Source organism: Budorcas taxicolor, chromosome 5 (assembly GCF_023091745.1).
Source record: "Budorcas taxicolor isolate Tak-1 chromosome 5, Takin1.1, whole genome shotgun sequence".
NCBI classification, from domain to species: domain Eukaryota; kingdom Metazoa; phylum Chordata; class Mammalia; order Artiodactyla; family Bovidae; genus Budorcas; species Budorcas taxicolor.
Genome location: NC_068914.1, coordinates 119,016,647 through 119,035,459, shown reverse-complemented (window position 1 = coordinate 119,035,459; position 18,813 = coordinate 119,016,647). Strand labels below are relative to the sequence as shown.

At 53.4% G+C, this 18,813-nt stretch overlaps 1 protein-coding gene across 1 annotated transcript; it reads right to left on the bottom strand.

Annotated features, from left to right (window-relative positions):
* Positions 1 to 363: 363 nt before the first annotated feature.
* On the bottom strand, positions 364 to 18,257 carry NCF4 (neutrophil cytosolic factor 4). The gene is made up of 10 exons (XM_052641065.1): positions 18,132 to 18,257; positions 11,899 to 11,983; positions 11,350 to 11,503; positions 9,080 to 9,150; positions 5,996 to 6,123; positions 4,891 to 4,948; positions 4,110 to 4,208; positions 2,107 to 2,237; positions 1,775 to 1,840; positions 364 to 598 (listed from the first exon to the last, which is right to left on the bottom strand). Exons 1-10 carry the CDS (start codon positions 18,161 to 18,163, stop codon positions 403 to 405), a joined length of 1,020 nt encoding a protein of 339 aa, XP_052497025.1. The 5' UTR covers positions 18,164 to 18,257; the 3' UTR covers positions 364 to 402.
* Between the last annotated feature and the right edge of the window lie 556 nt (positions 18,258 to 18,813).

Sequence of the window (18,813 nt, the reverse complement as noted above, 5' to 3'; positions counted from 1 at the left end):
CAAGTGGTTGCTCCTAGGAAAGGGTTTAAAAGGGGGTGACCAGAAGGGACAGGAGTGTCACTGGGTTTCCCCACACAAGGGGACAAGGTGAGGAAACAGGTGGCTGAATTAGAGGCTCAAAGCCAGGGCCCACTTCTGTATATAAATGATCCCTCAGTGATACTAATGAATGGGTTTTTACTTCCTCTCCTCTTTCTTCCAAAGACATTCTCTTCCTCAGCCTGCTCCTTTGAGATGAAATGGTTTATTTAATTCAGAGACCAAATGTACAAGCCAAGATCAGCAGGTCTGTCCAACTCAGAACCAGGAAGTCTGTCCCACATGCCCAGCCTTTCTTGGTCCTAATCCCCTCGGAGGGCTCTTTGCCAGGAGTCCCCTCACTGCCCCAGGGACACCACTGGCTCAGGGGACCGTATTGTAGACCTTGTAGTTGTCCTCCTGGGTGACGTGCAGCTTCCAGGGGAAGAGACGCCTCTGGGAGGGGAGACCTCGGGCCCGCTTCACCATGAGCCTCACATCCTCATCCGACAGCAGCCTAACCAGGTCCCCCTCAGCATCCCGGTAGTTGAGGGCGATGTCCTCTCTCTGGAACTCCCTCCTGGATGGGAGAGATCAGGGTTCAGGAAAGGTCCAGCAGCCTTTAGGCCTAGGTGTGGGAGCAGGGAGAGGGGATGGAGGGAGATTTAGGGCCGGGATCTAAGAATTGGAAGAGGTCAGAGACGGACACTGGTTCTATCATCCGAGTGGTCCAATCTCCCATTGTACAGATGGGGAAACTGAGACCTCCAGGGGAAACTGGGACTTTCACAATAAATTCATGGAACAGCTTGAAATGTCTTATAGTGCGCTGAAGACTTAAGAACTGTCATAGGGAAGAGAAGTGGGTTTTATTGAGCACAGAGTAGAGGAGGATAAAGCCCCTGAGACAGCCCTGTGTGTGGCCACAAAGAACTCAGGAAGGACTGGAAGTCTCTGATCTGGGTACAGGCAGACGGGTGAACAGCCATTCAAACTTTCCACTGGTAAATCTGACAAAATGGGTCACAAGCTCTATTTGACTTGCAAACACCTTGATCCCCAAACCTCACTTCTAGAAAATCATCCTAAGGAAATAATCAGGCAAGACATCAAATAGACGAATCACAGCACTATTCACAGTAATATAGGAAAAAGTGGAAGATAACTTAAATGCCAACAAAAGGGGATAGCTGCTTTAGTTATGGTGCAGCCACAGAACAATGCTCTGGAGCCAACTAAATAATAAAATTATGGAGAGTGGGGTGCAGGTAGGGTGTGAGCTGAAGAAATATGAATGCACATCAGATAATGAGAGGAGTAAAAATGAGGTGATTTCACTTCTTTATACTTTTCCATGACTTCTGACATTCTTTTTAAAAAGTAATGAATAGATATTACTTTTACAGTCGGGAATATAACAATGCCATTTCCATTCTGTAACGCAACTGTTCATAACTGGGTCTTGGGAGGTGGTGGTTCCCTGACGAAGGAGAGTTCAAGTCCAAGGTTTTGACTTGGAAAAACTTCAGCAAATCTAGGCCCACAAACCGCAAGCCCCTTTACCTCTCTGCAGCACCCCTCCCCGCTCATCTCTAATGTGGTGAGCTGATAACCAGCCTGCAGGGCTGGGCTGTGGATAAAACAAAAAGGTGAAATAGACACAAAACGCCCAGTCCTTGAATGTGCCGTGTTCCTCCCTCTGTTCTCTGCTGCAGGGTGTCTGATGCCCCTCAAAACTCCCACCCTAGCCCCTCACCTCATGAGCTCCAGCAAGTCCTTGAAGAGAGGGGTGCTGCTGAGGTCCTCCTCCACTGCAATGTCCCTAAGGAGAGAGTGGGCAGGAGTAAGGAGGCAGCCGGCCAGGAGGGGGACAAGGGAACGAGGCTGGCCAGGTCACACTGGACCTTGAAGTCTTGTGACGGGGTGTGACTTATCTGGAGGATGGTGGGAGCCACTGCGGGTTTTCAGGTGCGTGTGTTTGGTCGGGGGACATGTGATCTGGTTTGGGTCTTGGAGCCCAGGGGTGGGATGGGGTTGGGGAGGGCCGGGGAAGCTGGACAGATCCCTCCCTCCCAGCGGGCCACCAACTTGATGGTGCTGATGGTGTCCTCGTAGTAGTAGCAGCGTAGCCAGTTGGTGGGGTCTTCCTCCTCTGGGAAGTCCTTGAGGATCTTCACAAAGGACACTGGGAAGATGCCTGTGGTTCCCCGGACAGTGCCCTGAGGGAAGAAAGAAGACACTGCCCTGTGGGTGCTGGGAGAGGCAGCAGGGCCATGTCTCAGGGTCCTGCCCGTTTATAATGATGGGGAAAGGCAGACAAGGTCTGGGCCATTCTTATGCAGAAGAAAGAGAAAAAGTGGGCAAGGTAACTAACCTATTCACCCCAAGACATCCGTTTTTGAACAAGTCAAGACCTGAATTTATCTGGAAACCTGCTTTCATCTCATTCATTTATTCACTCACTCAGTCATTCATTTGGCTATTTCTTGAGTGCCAGCTAAGGGGTAGGCTCTGGGTACTCAGAAGGGATGGAAATCCCTGCCCTCCCCCTGGAGCTTCCACTGTGCTCCAGACAAGGCACAGGTAAACAGGTGAAATTTATGAGCAGTCATATGGTGGTAGGTGTCCAGGAGGAAAACGGGATAGGGAAGGGAGAGGGGTTAGAGTCGGGGCCCATTCATTCATTCATCCATCCATCCATGGACACCACCTGCTCTAGACCAAACAACCAGAATTCTCCCTCCAGCCAGGCCTCTCTGCTAAATCCAGCCAAGACCTAGCCATTGCTGTGCTTTGTCCCCTGTTCTCTTAATCTTCATAACCCTATGGAAGACATACTGTTCCAGCCTCTTTTACAGACATATAAATTGAGGCTGAGGTAGTACCCTTGCTCTTCCCCTAACCCTCCTATCCATCTGAAGCCAGAAGTCAGTTAGCATACTGACCCACAGAACCTTCTAGAAAACAAGAAGTCAACAAACATTTCCTGTTTCTGGAGAATGACCCAGCAATACCCTTCAGCTGTCAGAGCTCGTGAGTACCTGAGACAGAGCTGCGGGACTGGGGTAAAAATCAAACCAAGTTGTGAGATGAACAGTTGGCCCATACTCCTCTCCAGCCCCTGGGTGCCAGGGACCGTCCCCTTCCCTCAATGGTTCCCGGACCCCTGGCGTCTGGCCCTGCCTCGGGACCTGTTCCATAAGCTCCTTCACACACCGCTTCAGGAGCCCTGAGAAAAGAGAATCTTTCATAACAAGAGGACTTAATCCAAAAGGCTCCATCTTCAGTTCTGCTCTGAGCCTCTGAAAGGACCATGCTTGCTGCTGGCAGGGACAAAGCGTGGCCAAGATGCCACACACCCAGGCCCTATATGGGCCGAGCCCTGAACATCTGCGTCTCCTTCAACCCTTCCCAGAAACCTATGAAGAAACAGCCAGGGTTATCTCCATTTACGGGAGAGGAAATCACGCGGTTGAGTAAGTTTCCCAAAGTCACAAAGCTAGCTAAAAACAGCTAGGATGTGACGTCAGACGCTGGAGTTCAAGTGAGTCTCCCACCTCACTCCCTGGGTGGTGAGTAACTTTACCCGATTACAAACAGCACGTCTCCACTGAGCGTGATTCTGCCTTCTGGGGCCAGAGGTCTGGGGACACACTTGACTGCTGCAGCTGGAGGGGTGCTACTGGCATCTAACAGATGGATGCCAAGGTCACCATTAAAACCCCACAGTGCACAGGGGTGCACCCCAACAGAGAACTGCCTGCTCCCACGTGTCAGAGTGAACAGGCTGAGAGACCCTGTTACAGAACTAGAAATGAAACTCAGAGGGTTAACTGACTTTCTAATGTGACCACTGATGGGGTCAGAGGCAAGTGTAGGTGCCAGAATCTTCTGCTTCAGTCACATACACAATATTTCCTCAGGCTTCCCCGATCTACACCTTTGGACAGCATTTTTTCCCTGGGGCCGTCTCAGATCCTTCCTCTTTCTCTGATCCCTCACAGAATCAAAACGACTTCACCTCCAACTTACCTGCAACCTCACTTGCTCCTCATCTTCAGTCTCACCTCCATGCTCACCTCCAAACTTACCTCCAGCCAGTCTTTATTGATCCGACTGAGAAGGAAGATCACATCTCCAACTTTGAAATTCAGCTCATGTTTGCTGTTCCCAGTGAAATCAAACAGGGCCTGGGAGAAGAAAATGGTAAGGAAGGAGGGAGGAGACATTCCCCAAGTTCCTACTACAGTGCTTCACATTCTTCAGTGTCGCATTTAACAGATGAGGAACCTGAGGCTCAGGGAGGATGAGTGACTTTCTGATGCTCCACTCTATTTGTTAGGGAGAAGCCAGGTTTAGAACCCAGGTCTCCCTGACTCCAGAGCAGGTGCTCTTTCCAAGCCTGGGGGCATGAGCAAGAGAGGGAAGGGTTCAAACTCCCCAGACTTGGTAACTTCCTCATCTCCCAGTCCTCACTGGGGACTCCTGTACCCCCATAATCCCCAGGGCATTGACCACATTGGTTTTGAAATGCCCATGTTTAAGAGTGTGTCCCTGGGGAGCAGTGAACTCCTCGAGGACAGGGCCTGGTCTAAGTCACCTCTGAAGCTTTGGTATCCAAGGCGGGGCTGAGCTTGCTGAATGAATGCTGGCTGGCTGGTACCCTCTGCCTCTGTGTGCTCATCACAGGCCCTCCCCTCTTCTGGCTGGGGGTTCTGAGGTGTCTGAGGCTGAGGCTGTGGGCCTTTCCCTCCCCTCCCCACCTGCCCTGTACCCAACCCCCAACCTAGGCACATAGTGGGCACCAGCAGGACAGGCTCAGGGGCTGGAGGTGGAGCCAGGCTGCTGCCCAGTGGTGAGGTGGAAGGGTACCTCTGCTCGTGGGGCTGCCATGCGGTCAATGCCAGCAGCTTGTGGGGACTCGCTTTTTCTGTGGAGAGAGAAGAGGGGCTTGTCATCCCTCCTGCTTCGGTGCCCAGAGGAGGGCCTCAGCAGAGGAGTTAAAGATGCAGCTACAATTGCTCCTCTGTGCCAGCACGCTACCCCCAGCTCTCATCGCCCTGGAGGAGGGACTGCACCCCGCTCTGTGGACCAGAAAGCAGAGGCTCAGATAAACATTTGCTTAGGGCCGTAGCTTGCCAACTCTTTCCCGTTACTCCCCACACTCAACCCCTAATCTTCCGGCTGAGGAAAATGGCTTCAGAAAGTGCTGAACTCCACTCCAGGACCCAGGGCTGCTGTGGGGCACAGCTGGAATGCAGGCCACACCTGCCTGGGTGCCTGTGGGAAATGGCCAGGCACGACTTGGAGAGGACACTCGGAGACACTGGCCGGAACAGAGGGAGGAGCTGGATGGGCAGGTGGGGCTCAGGAGCCTTGTCCTGGGATTCTTAGCAGCAGCAGCTCTATTTCATCGGCTTGAATTCTCAGTCATTTCCCCCCCGCCCCAACCCCCCCTGCTTAGAAGGGGCCAGAGGGAGCTGTGGGCCCTTTAGAATAAGGGAGTGAGCAGCAGCGTCCCCTGGTGGCCAGTGTGACACACCAGGAGCCACAGCCGGCCCCATGGAACTAAAACTAACCGGGGACAAGGCGTCCCAGGCGATGATGGGAAGAATGTTTGCAGACAGGACCATTCCTCCTCCCTTCCCCACTCTCCCCACCCCAAGCACCCAAAGCCCTCGGGCCATCGCCAGTGGTTACCATGGCAACAAGCTCTTCCCGTCACAGCCCCTGTCCTCTGGCCCGACGTGTCACACATCAAAACGCACCCACTTTCTGTCCGTCCAGGCCTACGCTTGATTTTTCAAGCTTATCTAACAACCCAAACCACCCTGAAGGGCTCAGACAAGAGAACCAGTTTCTATGCCTTTCCTTCTTTCAGGGGATAAAGTGCCTTCGCGGCAGGGGCCTCCAGGGCAGCCCACCCGGTCAGCAGCAGGTGGCCCGGGGCGTTGGGAGCACGGGGCCCACCACTTACACTCTCCGGGTGCGCGGGCGGAGCCGCCGGAGCGCCTGAGGCACCTGCTCGGCGTCGTAGGACGACTGGTAGAAGAAGATGCGAACGTCCTCGTCCATCAGCACCCAGATGGGCAGGCTGAGGAGGTGCTGCGTTTGCGGAGAAGGCAGGACAGATAGGGGGTCAGCAGTCTTGGCATCCCAGCCCCGTAGCTCCATCCCCGCCCCGTAGCTCCATCCCCACTCCCCCCAAACATACTATTCCCTGGCCATTAATGCATTCTCTGCGTGATAAAGAAACAAGATATATTTTGATATTTCAACAGGGTGAATGAAACATGTCACAAGATCTACCCCCAGGTTCAAGGTCAGGAGGGACCACCTAACTTGAGAAGAGCTCGTTTGGAAAAGACCCACAGGCCTCCAGACACAACAGATGACATGATGTGGTGCTGACTGTTCAGGCGCTGCCCTGAGCGCCACACCATGTGACCTCGCTCCCTCTCACAATAACCTGGGAGTGAGGGTCAGGGAGGTGAAGGGACCTGCCCAGGGTCGCACAGCCTAGTGAGCGACAGAGCTGGTCACCCAGAGCCATCTGTCACCAGAGCTCATCCCTTAGGTCAGAATGAGACAATGGTGGGGGAAGTACCTCCCAGATAAACCACATTAACAACACTTGGTGATATTGCCACCTAAATGATGCTTCCTGATACTGTATGTCGTATTATAGGATCAGAGTAGGAAAGTGCCCAGGTCAGTGGGCAGAGCTAGGAAGTGGTAGGGTTGAGACTGATTATCTGATGCTGATTGCAACACCCACGATGCAATGACCCTCAAGCTGTGAAGATGCAGAGCACCCAGAACCTGGCAGGGTCATCCTTCCAAGCTGTCCACTGCGCAGGTCCCCAGGAGCACTGCAGTTGGCTTTGGGTGCTACAGCTCCAGAGGCATCCAGAGCCCCCCCAGAAAACCCTCTGGGGATGGCAGGGTGGAGGGAGGCCAGGAACTCCATCCCAGAGGGACTGCAAACTCAGAGCCTAGAAAAGGCACAGTTGCTCTATGGGGAGGATGGGAGAGGGCAGCCCAGAGATGAGTGCAAGGGCACAGATAGAGCCAGGCTGTGCCTGGGACAGAATCTGCCACTCAAGGTCTCCTGAGGAGACCTTGGGCAAGGATGCCTCTGTGTGTTCATTAATACAATGGGGGTGAGGGTACCTCCCTTGTAGGACTGTGGAAGGACTAAAAAAGTGAATTCGTGCAAAACACTTAGAACAGGCATCTAGCAAAGGCCCCATCCAAGGTGAATGTTATCATTGTTTCTATTACTTTTATTCCAACACAGTACAGTGGATAAGAGCAAAATCCTGGAGTCACAGAAATGTGTGTTCAAACCCCATCCTACTTACTAAATGCTCTGTGACACCAAGGGAGTGACTCTACGTCTCTGTGCCTCCATTTCCCCACTTTAAAATAGGAATAAGAGTACTGAACTCACAGGTTATTGAGAGAATTAAATAAGCCATTTATCCAACAAATTCATGGATATATCAAGAGCCTCCTAGTTGTACTCCACCTGGTTCCAGACAATTGTCGTTATCACATGAACCCTATTCTTAATGAGGACAGAGGTGAGACCAGTGAGTAGAAGTCACAGGAAGCCAGGCTTTTCTAATAGCTGTCCAACAATGGATGAGCAGCCTGGGTCAGAGAGAGTGGTAATGAGCTCCCCCCCCCCCACCCCATCTCTGAATGTTCCAAGCCCAGGGTGGGGTTACCATAGCACTGACTGACCTTTTGGCTTCAAGGGACCCACTCAGACACAGACAGTTAGAGATGAGATTCTCCAGGCTGCTGGTTGCCAAGACCAGGTGAAGAGTGAAGAGCTCCAGCTCCACACCCGTCCTGGCTCTGGCTCCTTCCAGCCCTGCTGGAGACTGGAGGAGCCAGCCACCCTGAAGGCGCTGCTATCACAGCGCCCCCTGGAGGGGAGGTGCCACCAGTGCTGGAGCCCAGGTGCCTTCCTACCCTACCTGTTCTCCATCCAGAGCCCAGGATTCCTGCAGCCGCTGGGGAGGGCAAACCAGCCACTTGCTCCCTTCCGCTTCCCCCTCCGCACTTCCCCCTCACTCCATTAGGAGTCATGCTGTCTCACATTCTGGAGGCAGGTTCACAGTTTACAAAGCACTTTTCTGTCCTTTTCTCAACATCAGTCCCCTCCCGTGAAAGCAGAAAGTTGGGAGCACCACCTCATTTCATAGGCAAGAAAACTGAGACCTAGAGAGGATGAGCAATTAACCCTAAATCACCCAGGGAATGACAGAGCAAAGACCAAAGAGACTCCTAGCTCAGCGCTCTTTCCCCATAACAGTAGGAGAGAAAGGGGCGATCTCACTGTCTCTGAGGATGCCTCTTGGCTCTGAAGAGGGCTGCCTTCTCCAGTTTCCTAAGGTTGCCATCAAGCCATGTCTTGTATACCTCTAGTGATGGGGTGCTCAGTACCCTAGGAACGCTATCCATTTCTTGCACAGCTTTAATTGGTGTAAGGCTTTCCTAACTAGCCTTGGGTCTGTCTGTAAGATGCTCCTTCCTCTGTGCGCCCATCTCCTGAGGATGCAGACAGTTTACAGGTTGGGGAATACATAAGGGCATCTGTCCAAGGCCCATGGATGCCACTAAAATCCAGCCTGTGTCCTGTTCATATGTAAGTGCTATGCGAGAAAGCTGGGGCCCTGGTTTGCCATGCCCCTGTTATACAGGCTGTTCTTCATCTGTCTGTATTCCCATGAGACAGTGGGGACCTCGGGGCAGGCATTGGATCTTATTCTTCTCCCCTGTACCAGGAGGCTCAGCACAGCCATTAGTCAGTTCAAGATGTGGCTTCCTGAATCTTCTCCACTGCTCCTGCCCCATCCCCTGGAACCCTGAGAACATGTCCTGTTTCTCTCTCCAGGCCTGGCCTTTCAGAATTGAAGATAAAGGCCATCAGAGCAGGAGAACCAGCCCCAGTTCCCAAAGCCACTCTCAGGGATGGCACCTGGGCCCCTCCCTGGGCTCAGCACCCTGTCCCCTCCCCCAGGAGCCACGTGGCCTAGCCCTGCCTTACCTTCATGTAGGCGTTGAGGGCAGGTATTCGCATCTCGGCGATCTCCTGTTTCACACCCACGTAGACTTTGGCTGAGGAAACACGAAGAGCTGTAGAACTGTCCTGAGAATCTGGCCCAAGAGCGTTGTCTCCGGGCCCGGAGCTGCCCGCCAGAGGCAGGAACCCTTCCCGCTAGCTCAGTGCTCCTCCTGCTCATCGGCCCACAGCGCTCTGGGGCCACCATCCAATGTGCATTCTCTGTTGTACTATCATCAGCTGATACTTTTCTTGTTTTAACTGTTTATCTATTGCCTCTTCCTGCACACGCGCGCACACACACACACACACACGCGATTCTTAGCTCCAAGAGAAGAGGATCTTTGCATTGCTCACAGCTACAGTCTCATCACCTGGAACAGTGGTCCTCAAGTCTGGCTGTGCATTCATGTCACCCAAGGAGTGTGTAAAATCTCATTGCAGAGGACTCACCCCAGAAGAATTTAAATCAGAATCTCTGGGGGTGGAACATGGGCATCAAGAATCTTTTAACCTCAAGGTACTTCCAATATGCCACTCAGGTTAAAGAGCCAAGAATAAGGGCCAAACCAGTAAATATTCGAGGAGTGGATGGGTGAATCCTTCCTCGAAATCAAGACAAAGTGTTTGTGGGGAAAGGGAAACTGATGATGCTGATCAAAGACAAATGTCCTCTCTGGGAACTTCAGGGGGCTCTGAATCACCCACTCAGAGAGCCCCCCAGAAGGCAAATGTGAGATAGGTCTGGCTCCTGCTGGCCACTGCCCAGGAGGCACACTGGTGTCTGGGAGTGGCAGGAGGGCAGCATCTGAGGCCTGGGGTAGTGAGAAACTGGGGGATTAGTAGCAAGTAAAGGGCAACTAAAGTCATAGGCATGCAGGTCAAATTGCCTGTGCGCAGCAGCAGAGAAGAGGAAGGGAGGGTAGTGAGAAGACAAAAGTGAGGATGATGGGTGCCCACCCTCCCAGGAGCACCAGAGGAGGCGACTCTGTAAGGAGATGGAGGAGCCACGGGAGACAGGAAGGGAATTGGGAGACGCTGGCACCACAGAGGTTTGGAGAGAGCATCCCAGAGGAAGAAGTGGGATGAGGAAGGTGAGGCCTGAGTTGTACCCATGGATCAGAGTTAATGGGTCATGGGCCACTGTCCCCAGAGGAACTCACCGAGCAGGAAGAGCTGAAACCAAGCTGGTGGGTTGAGCAGAGGATGGAAAATGAGAAGGTGAGACAGCAAGCCAAGATTTATTGTGGAAGGAAGGAGAGATCTTTGAAGGCCCTTGGGACTCACAGAGGCTTCTGGCCAGAATGCTCACTTAGGATACGTTTTTGCTTAAAGACGAAAGAGAACCAAGCCCACCCTTGGTGAAGCTTGGCAGACAGTCAGTAGATGAAGGAGAAGGTGAATCTACAGGGGTCGCGAGGACAAGCTGTCAGGGAGGAGGGGTCAGCTGAGAGCAGGAGGGACCCTCCTCCCTGCCGCCCAGAGATGGGGAAGGGGTAGGGTGATGGAACGGGTGAGTTTTCTCCCTGGGGCTGGCTGCTGGGAACCTCAGGCACTGGCTGAGGCAGAGAGGAACCCCAGCTGGAGGCGGGGTTTGAAGCTTGAAGAAGGGAAGGTCAGGGAGTATTTTGCAGCCTGTGGGGGTGGGGCAGGCACAGCCAAGACCACCCCGTGAACCCTACACCCCACTCCGGCAGGGTTCTCTCCTGCTGGGCTCATGAAGGCTGGCCTTGAGAAGCCGAGAAGTTTGCACCTTTCCAAGGTGTGTGTTAGGACCGAGTAGGTATGGAAGGCCAGGAGGCAGAGGGTGAGAGGCCCGTCCAAAAGCAGCAGTGGGTGCGCCCCCATGGTGTCCCAGAAGGGCAAGAGAGGAGGAGCGCCCGCAGGGGACTGAGGAGTTACAGGGCAGTTCCCCTGGAGGGGCTGGAAGATGAGTCTGTGTTTAACGTGGGGAACACAGGGATCCCTGTCTCCAGGAGGGGAGGCCGGGGCTGATGCATTCAAACCTGGTGGTGGATGGCTAAAGCAGGGCAGCTGTGCAGGTCATAGAGAGCACAGGATGTCCAGAGCTCAGAGGTCAAGGGTGAGCTAGAGGTGGCAGCCTGTGACTGGCAGGAGGGGGTCATGGGTTAAATAAACAGTTTTCACTAAAATAGAACAGTTTATGCTAAAACAGAGCCACCGAACAGCACCCACAGAGCTGGGAGGAGAGGCGAGCTGGCGGGCTCCGACCGGGGCAGCCAGTCGCTGCCTACCTGGGAGTGTGGGGAGGATACAGGTGGAGGGGCTGGTCTTGCTCTCCCGCCCGAAGCGCTCCTCCAGCTTGCTCTGCAAGGCGTAGAACTGGCGGTAGCGGCGGTAGATGAGGTACTTGGACCCCCCTTTCGTCTTCACCTCGATGACAAAAACCTAAGGACAAAAACCACAGGCTGAGCAGCAAGCCAGGGATTGGGGCTTTGCAGACAGGGGGAGGGGGGAGGGGCAGCCTCACAGGCCAGAGGTAGAGGACGGTGGAGGTCCAGAGGCCCTAGGGTTAGATAATAATTTCTTGACCTCAGTATCACTTTAGGGGTGAGGTATTTCCTTGTCGTGGGCACCGCATGACATGAACCAGAATCCCTGGATGCCATGCAGTAGGTGCTCCACCCCAGGTTGTGGTCATTAAATCTGTCTCCAGATATTTACTGCAAAGCATCCCCTGGAGGGTAGAATTGCCCTGGTGAGAACCACCAGCATAGAACTTAGGAGAGGAAAGCATTGGAGGCTCAGCGGTCAGAGGGTGAGGGTGCAGGGGTCTCTCTTACAAAGTGGCTGGTGAAGCCTCTCTTCTCCTCAACGTCAGCGATGTTGGCTGAGATGGCAATGTCGTCAGGAAGCTGGTCGAAGTCGCTGAGAGAGGCGGGAGGAGAAGAAATGCTGGTTATCATCCTGATGTATTGAGGGGCTGGTAGGTGCAAGGCCCTGTGCCAAGCGAACCCATGTACCCAGCATTCTCTGTTCAACACCCTTCACATGCCAGGCTATGACACAGACCAGGCATCTGGAGTCAGAGCCACATGTCAACAACCACACTAGAATCTAGCAAATCGCTTTGGGGCTGCATTATCCATTCAGGAACAGAGCATCAAGCACCCCTGCCTATCACACCCTGCTCTAGGCCCTGGGTCACCTACTTCCCAGAGAGGATGGCTCATTATACCCAGGTTGGGAAAATCCTCACAGAGGAGGTGATATTTGAGCCAGGTCTAGAAGGATGAATAGAAGTCTAACGGGTAGGACCAGAGCAGGGGGATGTCTGCCCTCCTTCCTGGCAGAGTGAATGCAGGTGCTAAAGCTCTGAGGACCAAGTCTATTGTGGTTGGAGTCTGGTGTGAGTGTGATCAGAGTCTGAATAGGCAGATGAGGCAGGTTGAAGAGGGTCTGCAGCGCAGAGCTAAGGAATTTTGTAAGCAACAGGAACCATGGACAGCTTCAGAAGAGAGCGAACACACAACAGGGTTCTGGCTTTAGGAGGCCAACTTGGGCAGCTGCGTGGAGAGAAAAAGGAGGGCAGAGACGGGGGGACGGAGCACCACTGGGAGGCCCTGAAGTGGTCCAGCTGAGAGATGAGGTGGGCCTGAGCCAGATGGGGGGATGAGAAGAGAAGACAGACATGAGGGAGACGTGATAACAGACGCTGTGCCGTTTTTATGCCCTCTGCTTCTTCCTAACTAATCAAGCTCCAGTTCTTTTCTCGGTGATAAAGCCTAGCCCCAAGGTGATAGGTCACAGTTGGCCTGAGCCAAACAGAATAATCCCATTGCTGTTTCCCAGACCCACTTGCAGCGAGGAGCAGCCATGTGACCTGTTCTGACCAAAGAGACCTAAGAGGAAATCTGTAGGAGCCTCTGGGAGAGGGTTTGCTTCAAGACCCAGAGAGACGGACAAAGCTAGTAGGGTCTCCTCCTCTTTCCCCAGCTGCCTGCCTGGAAAGCAGATGTGACATCTGGACTTGCAGCAGCCACATTGCATTCATGAGGCAAAAACGTAAGAATGATCACAGGAATCTCTGGGACTCTGGTCCCGAAGTCACTGAGCGGCAGAACCAGTTGTGGCCTACCTCTGAACTTCTCATTATGTGAAAGCATAAACCTCTGTTTGTTTCAGCCACTATCAGTTCCTCTGTTCTCTACAGCCTTCAGCATTTCCAACAGACACACTGCTAATTTGTGAGTCATTCCGGAGTTACGACCAGCAGGGTTTGGGGACTGTTTGGATATAGAGGTGAAAGAAAGGGCAGTGTCAAGAATGACACCCACATATTACCCATATTGTGACCAGGATGGGTGGAAGGGGAGCAGGGTTGATGGACACATTGTGGGACGTGCTAATCTGAGAGGCCCCTGGGGCACCCAGGTCATGGTCCTGCAAGAGTTGGTGTGTGGCTCTGGAGTCCTGCAGGGAGTGTAGTTGAAAGGGGTCCCAGCTGGAGTGGGAGTGGTAAGAACCTTCCGCCCTGTGACTAATGGTTAAAACCCCCAGGGAAGAACAATCCGTGAGCAGAGGAGGGGACTGGGAGGGACAGCTGGAGAAAGAGAAAACGGAATGCCAAGGCAAGGGAGGAGGAGCAACTAGGGGTCACCCAGTCCAGCCGCTTGGAGACAGATGAGGAAACAAGAAGCCATCAGCAATCGTGTTCCTGTTGCGGCGGTTGGGAAACAGGGTGGGAGTGGGGGGCAGGGCTGCCTGAACCTCAGAGCCAGCAGGGACCAGTCCCAGCCCCTGCTGGGCCCCCCACGTGACCTGGACTGCAGGGATCTAACTCAGGACTCCGGAGGCTGGCACAGGAGGTGACTCAGGCTGGCGGTGGGCAGGCACAGGAAATCCCCACCACTCCCAGGCTAGCAGCCTCCCCACTCACTTTCCACACAGGGTCCTGTGGTAACAAACACCCTTGGGAGAAGCTTCCTCAGCCACTTTCTCCCCTGAGACGGTGAATTTCCTGACTATTTCACCTTCAGCAGGAGGCTGGTGGAGCAGGAAGGAACTGGAGGGGCAGCAACGGCCCTTTGCAGGGAAACAGGTAATGGTAACTACAGCTGACGATGTCCTAAGCGCACGGAGCACCGGGGGCCCTTCTAAGACAGCGTCACCTTTTTCCAGACTGAGGCACAGAGGTTAAACAACTTGTCCCAAAAAGCGTAAAAACTGGGATTTGGCTCCAGAATTTTGTTCCCAGTCACTGCTACACTGGCCCTGGTTTGAAGCTCCCAACATCTGGCTATGTTAAACTGAGATAAATCCCAGCCTCTCACAGCATCAGTCTCCCATCTAAAATAATAACAACAGTAATAATATTGTTAGCAGCTACTATAACTCAGACATTGTCCTAAGAACTCTAGGATGTGGCCTCTGCCTTCCTGGGTTTCATGGTTGATTGGAGGAGTTGGATAAATAATTACATGATTTCAGTAATCATAGAAGCTGTGAAGGAAAATTCCACAATGTTTCAAGCTACAGCAGGAGCCCAGCCATTACTATAGTCCTTCGAAGAATCAGTAGTGCAGCAGGCAAGAAAGCTCGCCAAGCCGACACTCTAAGACGGGCGTGAAGTTATCAGAGGGAGAAGCAAGGATGCTGTACCTGCAAGGAGGGCAAGGTGTGCTCAGACTGAGGATGATCAGGGAGGGCTTCCCAGAAGAAGTGGCACCAGGTAAAGAGGAGTCAACCCAGGATAACAGGCAAGAGAAAGAGTGGGTGCAGAGGCCTCAACTATGCAAGAAGGGGCAAGTTACAAAGGATGAGGCCAGAGAGACCAGCAGAGCCTGCTCATGAAGGGCACTTGTGCCCCGCCTTGGGGTGGTGGGGCGAGGAAGCGTTATGTTGGGAGACCTGTGTGTCACAGAGGGGAGGGTACAGGTGAAAGATGAAGACCTGAATTCTCGCTCTGACATTGCCAAGGTCAGCAGATTTGGGAAGACTCCTCTCTGAACTCTGACCCCTCCACCACTCCGAGACAGGGCCCAAGGAGGTATTTATATCCCAGGAGGGTTTGGAGGTCACATCTGTAACAAGCGTAGCTGGAGAAGCCCCACAGTAGCAGGGACCCTGCTCACGGCTATATCCCCAGTGCCCAGGACAGCACTGGCACATAGTAGGTGCTCAGGGAGGTGCAAGCCCACTCCCTGTGTCTGTTTTATAGCAAGTCCACTGTGGGCTGACACTGTGGCTCAGCAGTAAAGAATTCACCTGCAGCGTAGGAGACCTGAAGGAGACAAGGGAGACATGGGTTAGATCCCTGGGTTGGGAAGATCCCCTGGAGGAGGAAATGGCAACCTACTCCAGCATGCTTGCTTGACATCCCGTGGACAGAGGAGCCTGACGGACTACAGTCCTCGGGGTTGCAAAGAGTCGGACATGACTTAGCAACTAAACAACAACAAAAGCAACCACTGTGGGCCACGTGGGAACAGCCTGGCTGCCTGCGGGGCGGGGCCAGGGAGCTGAACCAAGAAGTTATCGCACCGGGCAAAAGCAGGGGTGCAAAAAAAATGGGCAGCAAGTCCCCCTAGAAGAGTTGCCCCCTGGAGACCTCAGCCAGAACCCCTCTGAACTGAAGTCCACTCAGGGCCCATAGATTGATATTGTTCATGAAAAGTCCATTTGGGAGGCCTGGACAGGAGGGGCTGGGTGACGGGTGGAAAGACCCTGGGGAAGCAGCTAGTTCAGGGTTCCTGCCTCCTACACACAGTAGGCGCTCAAAACATGCTTGTGGAAAGTGCACTCAATGCCTCCACAGCGGTCCTTTCCACCTTCAGGTGCCTCAGGCCTTTGAAAGTCCTGCTACCGGAAATCTGCTGCCCTCGCATTACATCCTCCACTTCGGCCTCATGCATCCAGACCTCACGTTTAAATAGGTATCCAGGTGGAGGGAGACTGAGAGACCCCAGGAGCGGCTCCGTAGCCCCATGAAAGAGGGGGGAAGGGCGCCCTTCCTCCATAAAGGGGCAAGTACAGCTTCCAGGGGGCCAGGACTAGGAGGAAGGGGTCTGCTCTGGGCATCATCTCTCTGACCTACGTGCCCTGAGAAACAGGAGGTGCCACCAGCCTCAAACAGCAGGTATTTCCTGAAGGTTCAGGCTTACATGCCAGGCCCAGTCTCCACTGAGGACTTGGGGGCTGGAGGAGCTGGAATCTGTGAGGGGACCTGAGGACATAGGGCTTGGCTCCTGCCTTCCTGAACCTCACCCCAGCCCCCAGCACCACCCTCTGTGGCTCTTGAAGACCATTCTTTTTCTTTTTTTGGCTGTGGGATCTTAGATCTTTGAGCAGAGATCAAACCCATACACCCTGCAGTGGAAGTACAGAGTCTTAAGCACTGAACTGCTAGGAAAATCCCTGGAAGGGCGTTCCTGAATCACCCTCCAAGCATTTGCATTTGATACCCCTCCTGCAACACAGAGGGGTGTGTGTGTGCATGCACATACCTTCCTTCTGACATTTGACATTCAGGAATTCCATCCCAGCCCCCACTTCTAGCTGCAGAGTCCACCAGGGGCCCTCTGCTGCCCACTTTGGCCAGACCTGCCTGACCCATCCCCGGTGACCCTCTGAGCCACTTCCGTGCTTTTACCACACTCTTTCTGATGTCATCTGTGGCTCTGATCCAGAAAGGCAGGAACCAAGCCCTCTGTCCTCAGGTCCCCTCACAGCTCAGAGCACAGGCTGACCTACCGAGGAAACTCGGAGACTGACTCCTGAGAAACGAGGCGAGGCCCTGGCAAGGCTATGCTCGGAGCCCCAGCCTTGCCACTCACTCCCTGTGACCCTGAGTGAATATTTTATTCTCCTTGGGGCTCAGTTTTCTCATCCATACAATGCCAGGATTGGTCCAGAATGATCTAAAGACATTTTCCAGCTCAAAGATCCATCCATCCATCTGTTATTCATTCATTCACTCACTCACTCAGCAGCATTTACTAAGCACTTAGTACTGGCATTGTTCAAATCCTGGGATATTTGCTGTTCACTTGCTAAGTCATATCGACTCTTTGTGACCCCATGGACTGCAGCACACCAGACTGCCCTGTCCTCCACTATCTCCCAGAGTTTGCTCAAGTTCATGTCCATTGAGTCGGTGATGCTATCGAACCATCTCATCCTCTGCCACTCCTTTCTTCTCCTGCCCTTAATCTTTCCCTGCATCAGGGGCTTTTCCAATCAGTCGGCTCTTTGCATTAGATGGCCAAAGTAGTGGATTCAGCTTCAGCATCAGTCCTTCCAGTGAATATTCAGGGTTGATTTCCTCTAGGATTGACTGTTTTGATCTCCTTGCTGTCCAAGGGACTCCCAAGAGTCTTCTGAACACCACAATGAAAAAGCATCAATTCTTCGGAACTCAGCACTTTTTACGGTCCAGCTCTTACATCTGTGCATGACTACTGAAAAAACCATAGCTTTGACTAGACGGACCTGGGATATAGCAATGATCAAAAGAGATAAATACCCTATGGGACTGCCTTCTAACTGCAGAGCCAGTGACAAAGAAAACAGATGAGTGCGTGTAGACTATTGTGCCAGAGAAGTAAGGACTACACAGAGGGAAACAGGGCAAGTGTTTGGAGGGGGCTGTTAAGGAAGGTTTCTTGAAGGAGTTGACATTTGAGCCAAGCCCTGGAAAACAGCCAGATTCTGTGCCTCCATCTGAACAGAAGATGAAAACCCATTACTGAATAGTGTGGAGTAGCGAGGCCCAGCCTGGGCCCCAGAACCCTGAGTTCCCGTCCAGATTCCACCCCCCACTTCTGCGTGACCCTGGGAAAGTCACTCCCCCTCTCTGAGCCTCAGTGTCCTCATCTGTGCCTGAGGGAAGTGAGCCACTACTAGGAGTTTCCTTTAAGAAGTTCTCAGAGTCTATTTCTGAGTATTTGGGGTCTGACTCAACTCCAGCCTCTCAACTTTTGACATTGATAAGTGGCTGCAGGAGGGTGGGCCTCTGCCCTGCAAGGCTTGCCGGGAACAGTGAGGATCCCCGGGCGGACAGCGCCCCTGCACTCACCTCTCAGCCCGAAGCTGCTGCGCCCTGGCCATGGCTGTCCGTCCAGGGCAGGGGTGGCGGAGGGTCTCACGACCAGGCCCAGGCCAAGGTCACCTCTCACTTCCCTCCAGCTAGCCTCGTCTCGGCTGTGGTCCCAGGAGTCCCCAGGAGCTGCCTCTGGGGAGGCCCCCAGCCAAGCCTCTTTCGGCTCTAGAAGAGGCTCCTCCTCCAGGCCCTCTGGGGCTGGCCTGTGGCCCATACTTCCTCTTCCCCACTTTGCAGATGTACCACAACTGGGGAAGTACACACTCTCTGACGCTGGGTGTGTGGGATACATTGACTGAGGTGGGGGGGCATTGGGGACTTCCTTGATGTCAGTTCTTGGTGCCAGATCTTGGCTGGGTATCAGAGACCTGCTCTCCATCAGAGACTGGGCCTCAGTGTTGACTCAGCCACCCCAGGGGACTTATATCCTTGGGGAGTTACTTCACATCCACTGACTCATCACACCCAGCCTGCACCCCCTCACTGTTGAGACTTTACCCAACCTATTCCCTAGGCTGGGAGTGCGGGCCTCCACCTCACCTTCCTTCCCAAAGTCCTCTCTCAGATGCCACTTCTTCCAGGAAGCCTTCCTGGTACCCCCAACAAAGTTAGTGCTCACAGGCACTTGTGTCATATTAGAATGTGAGGGTTGGTTTAT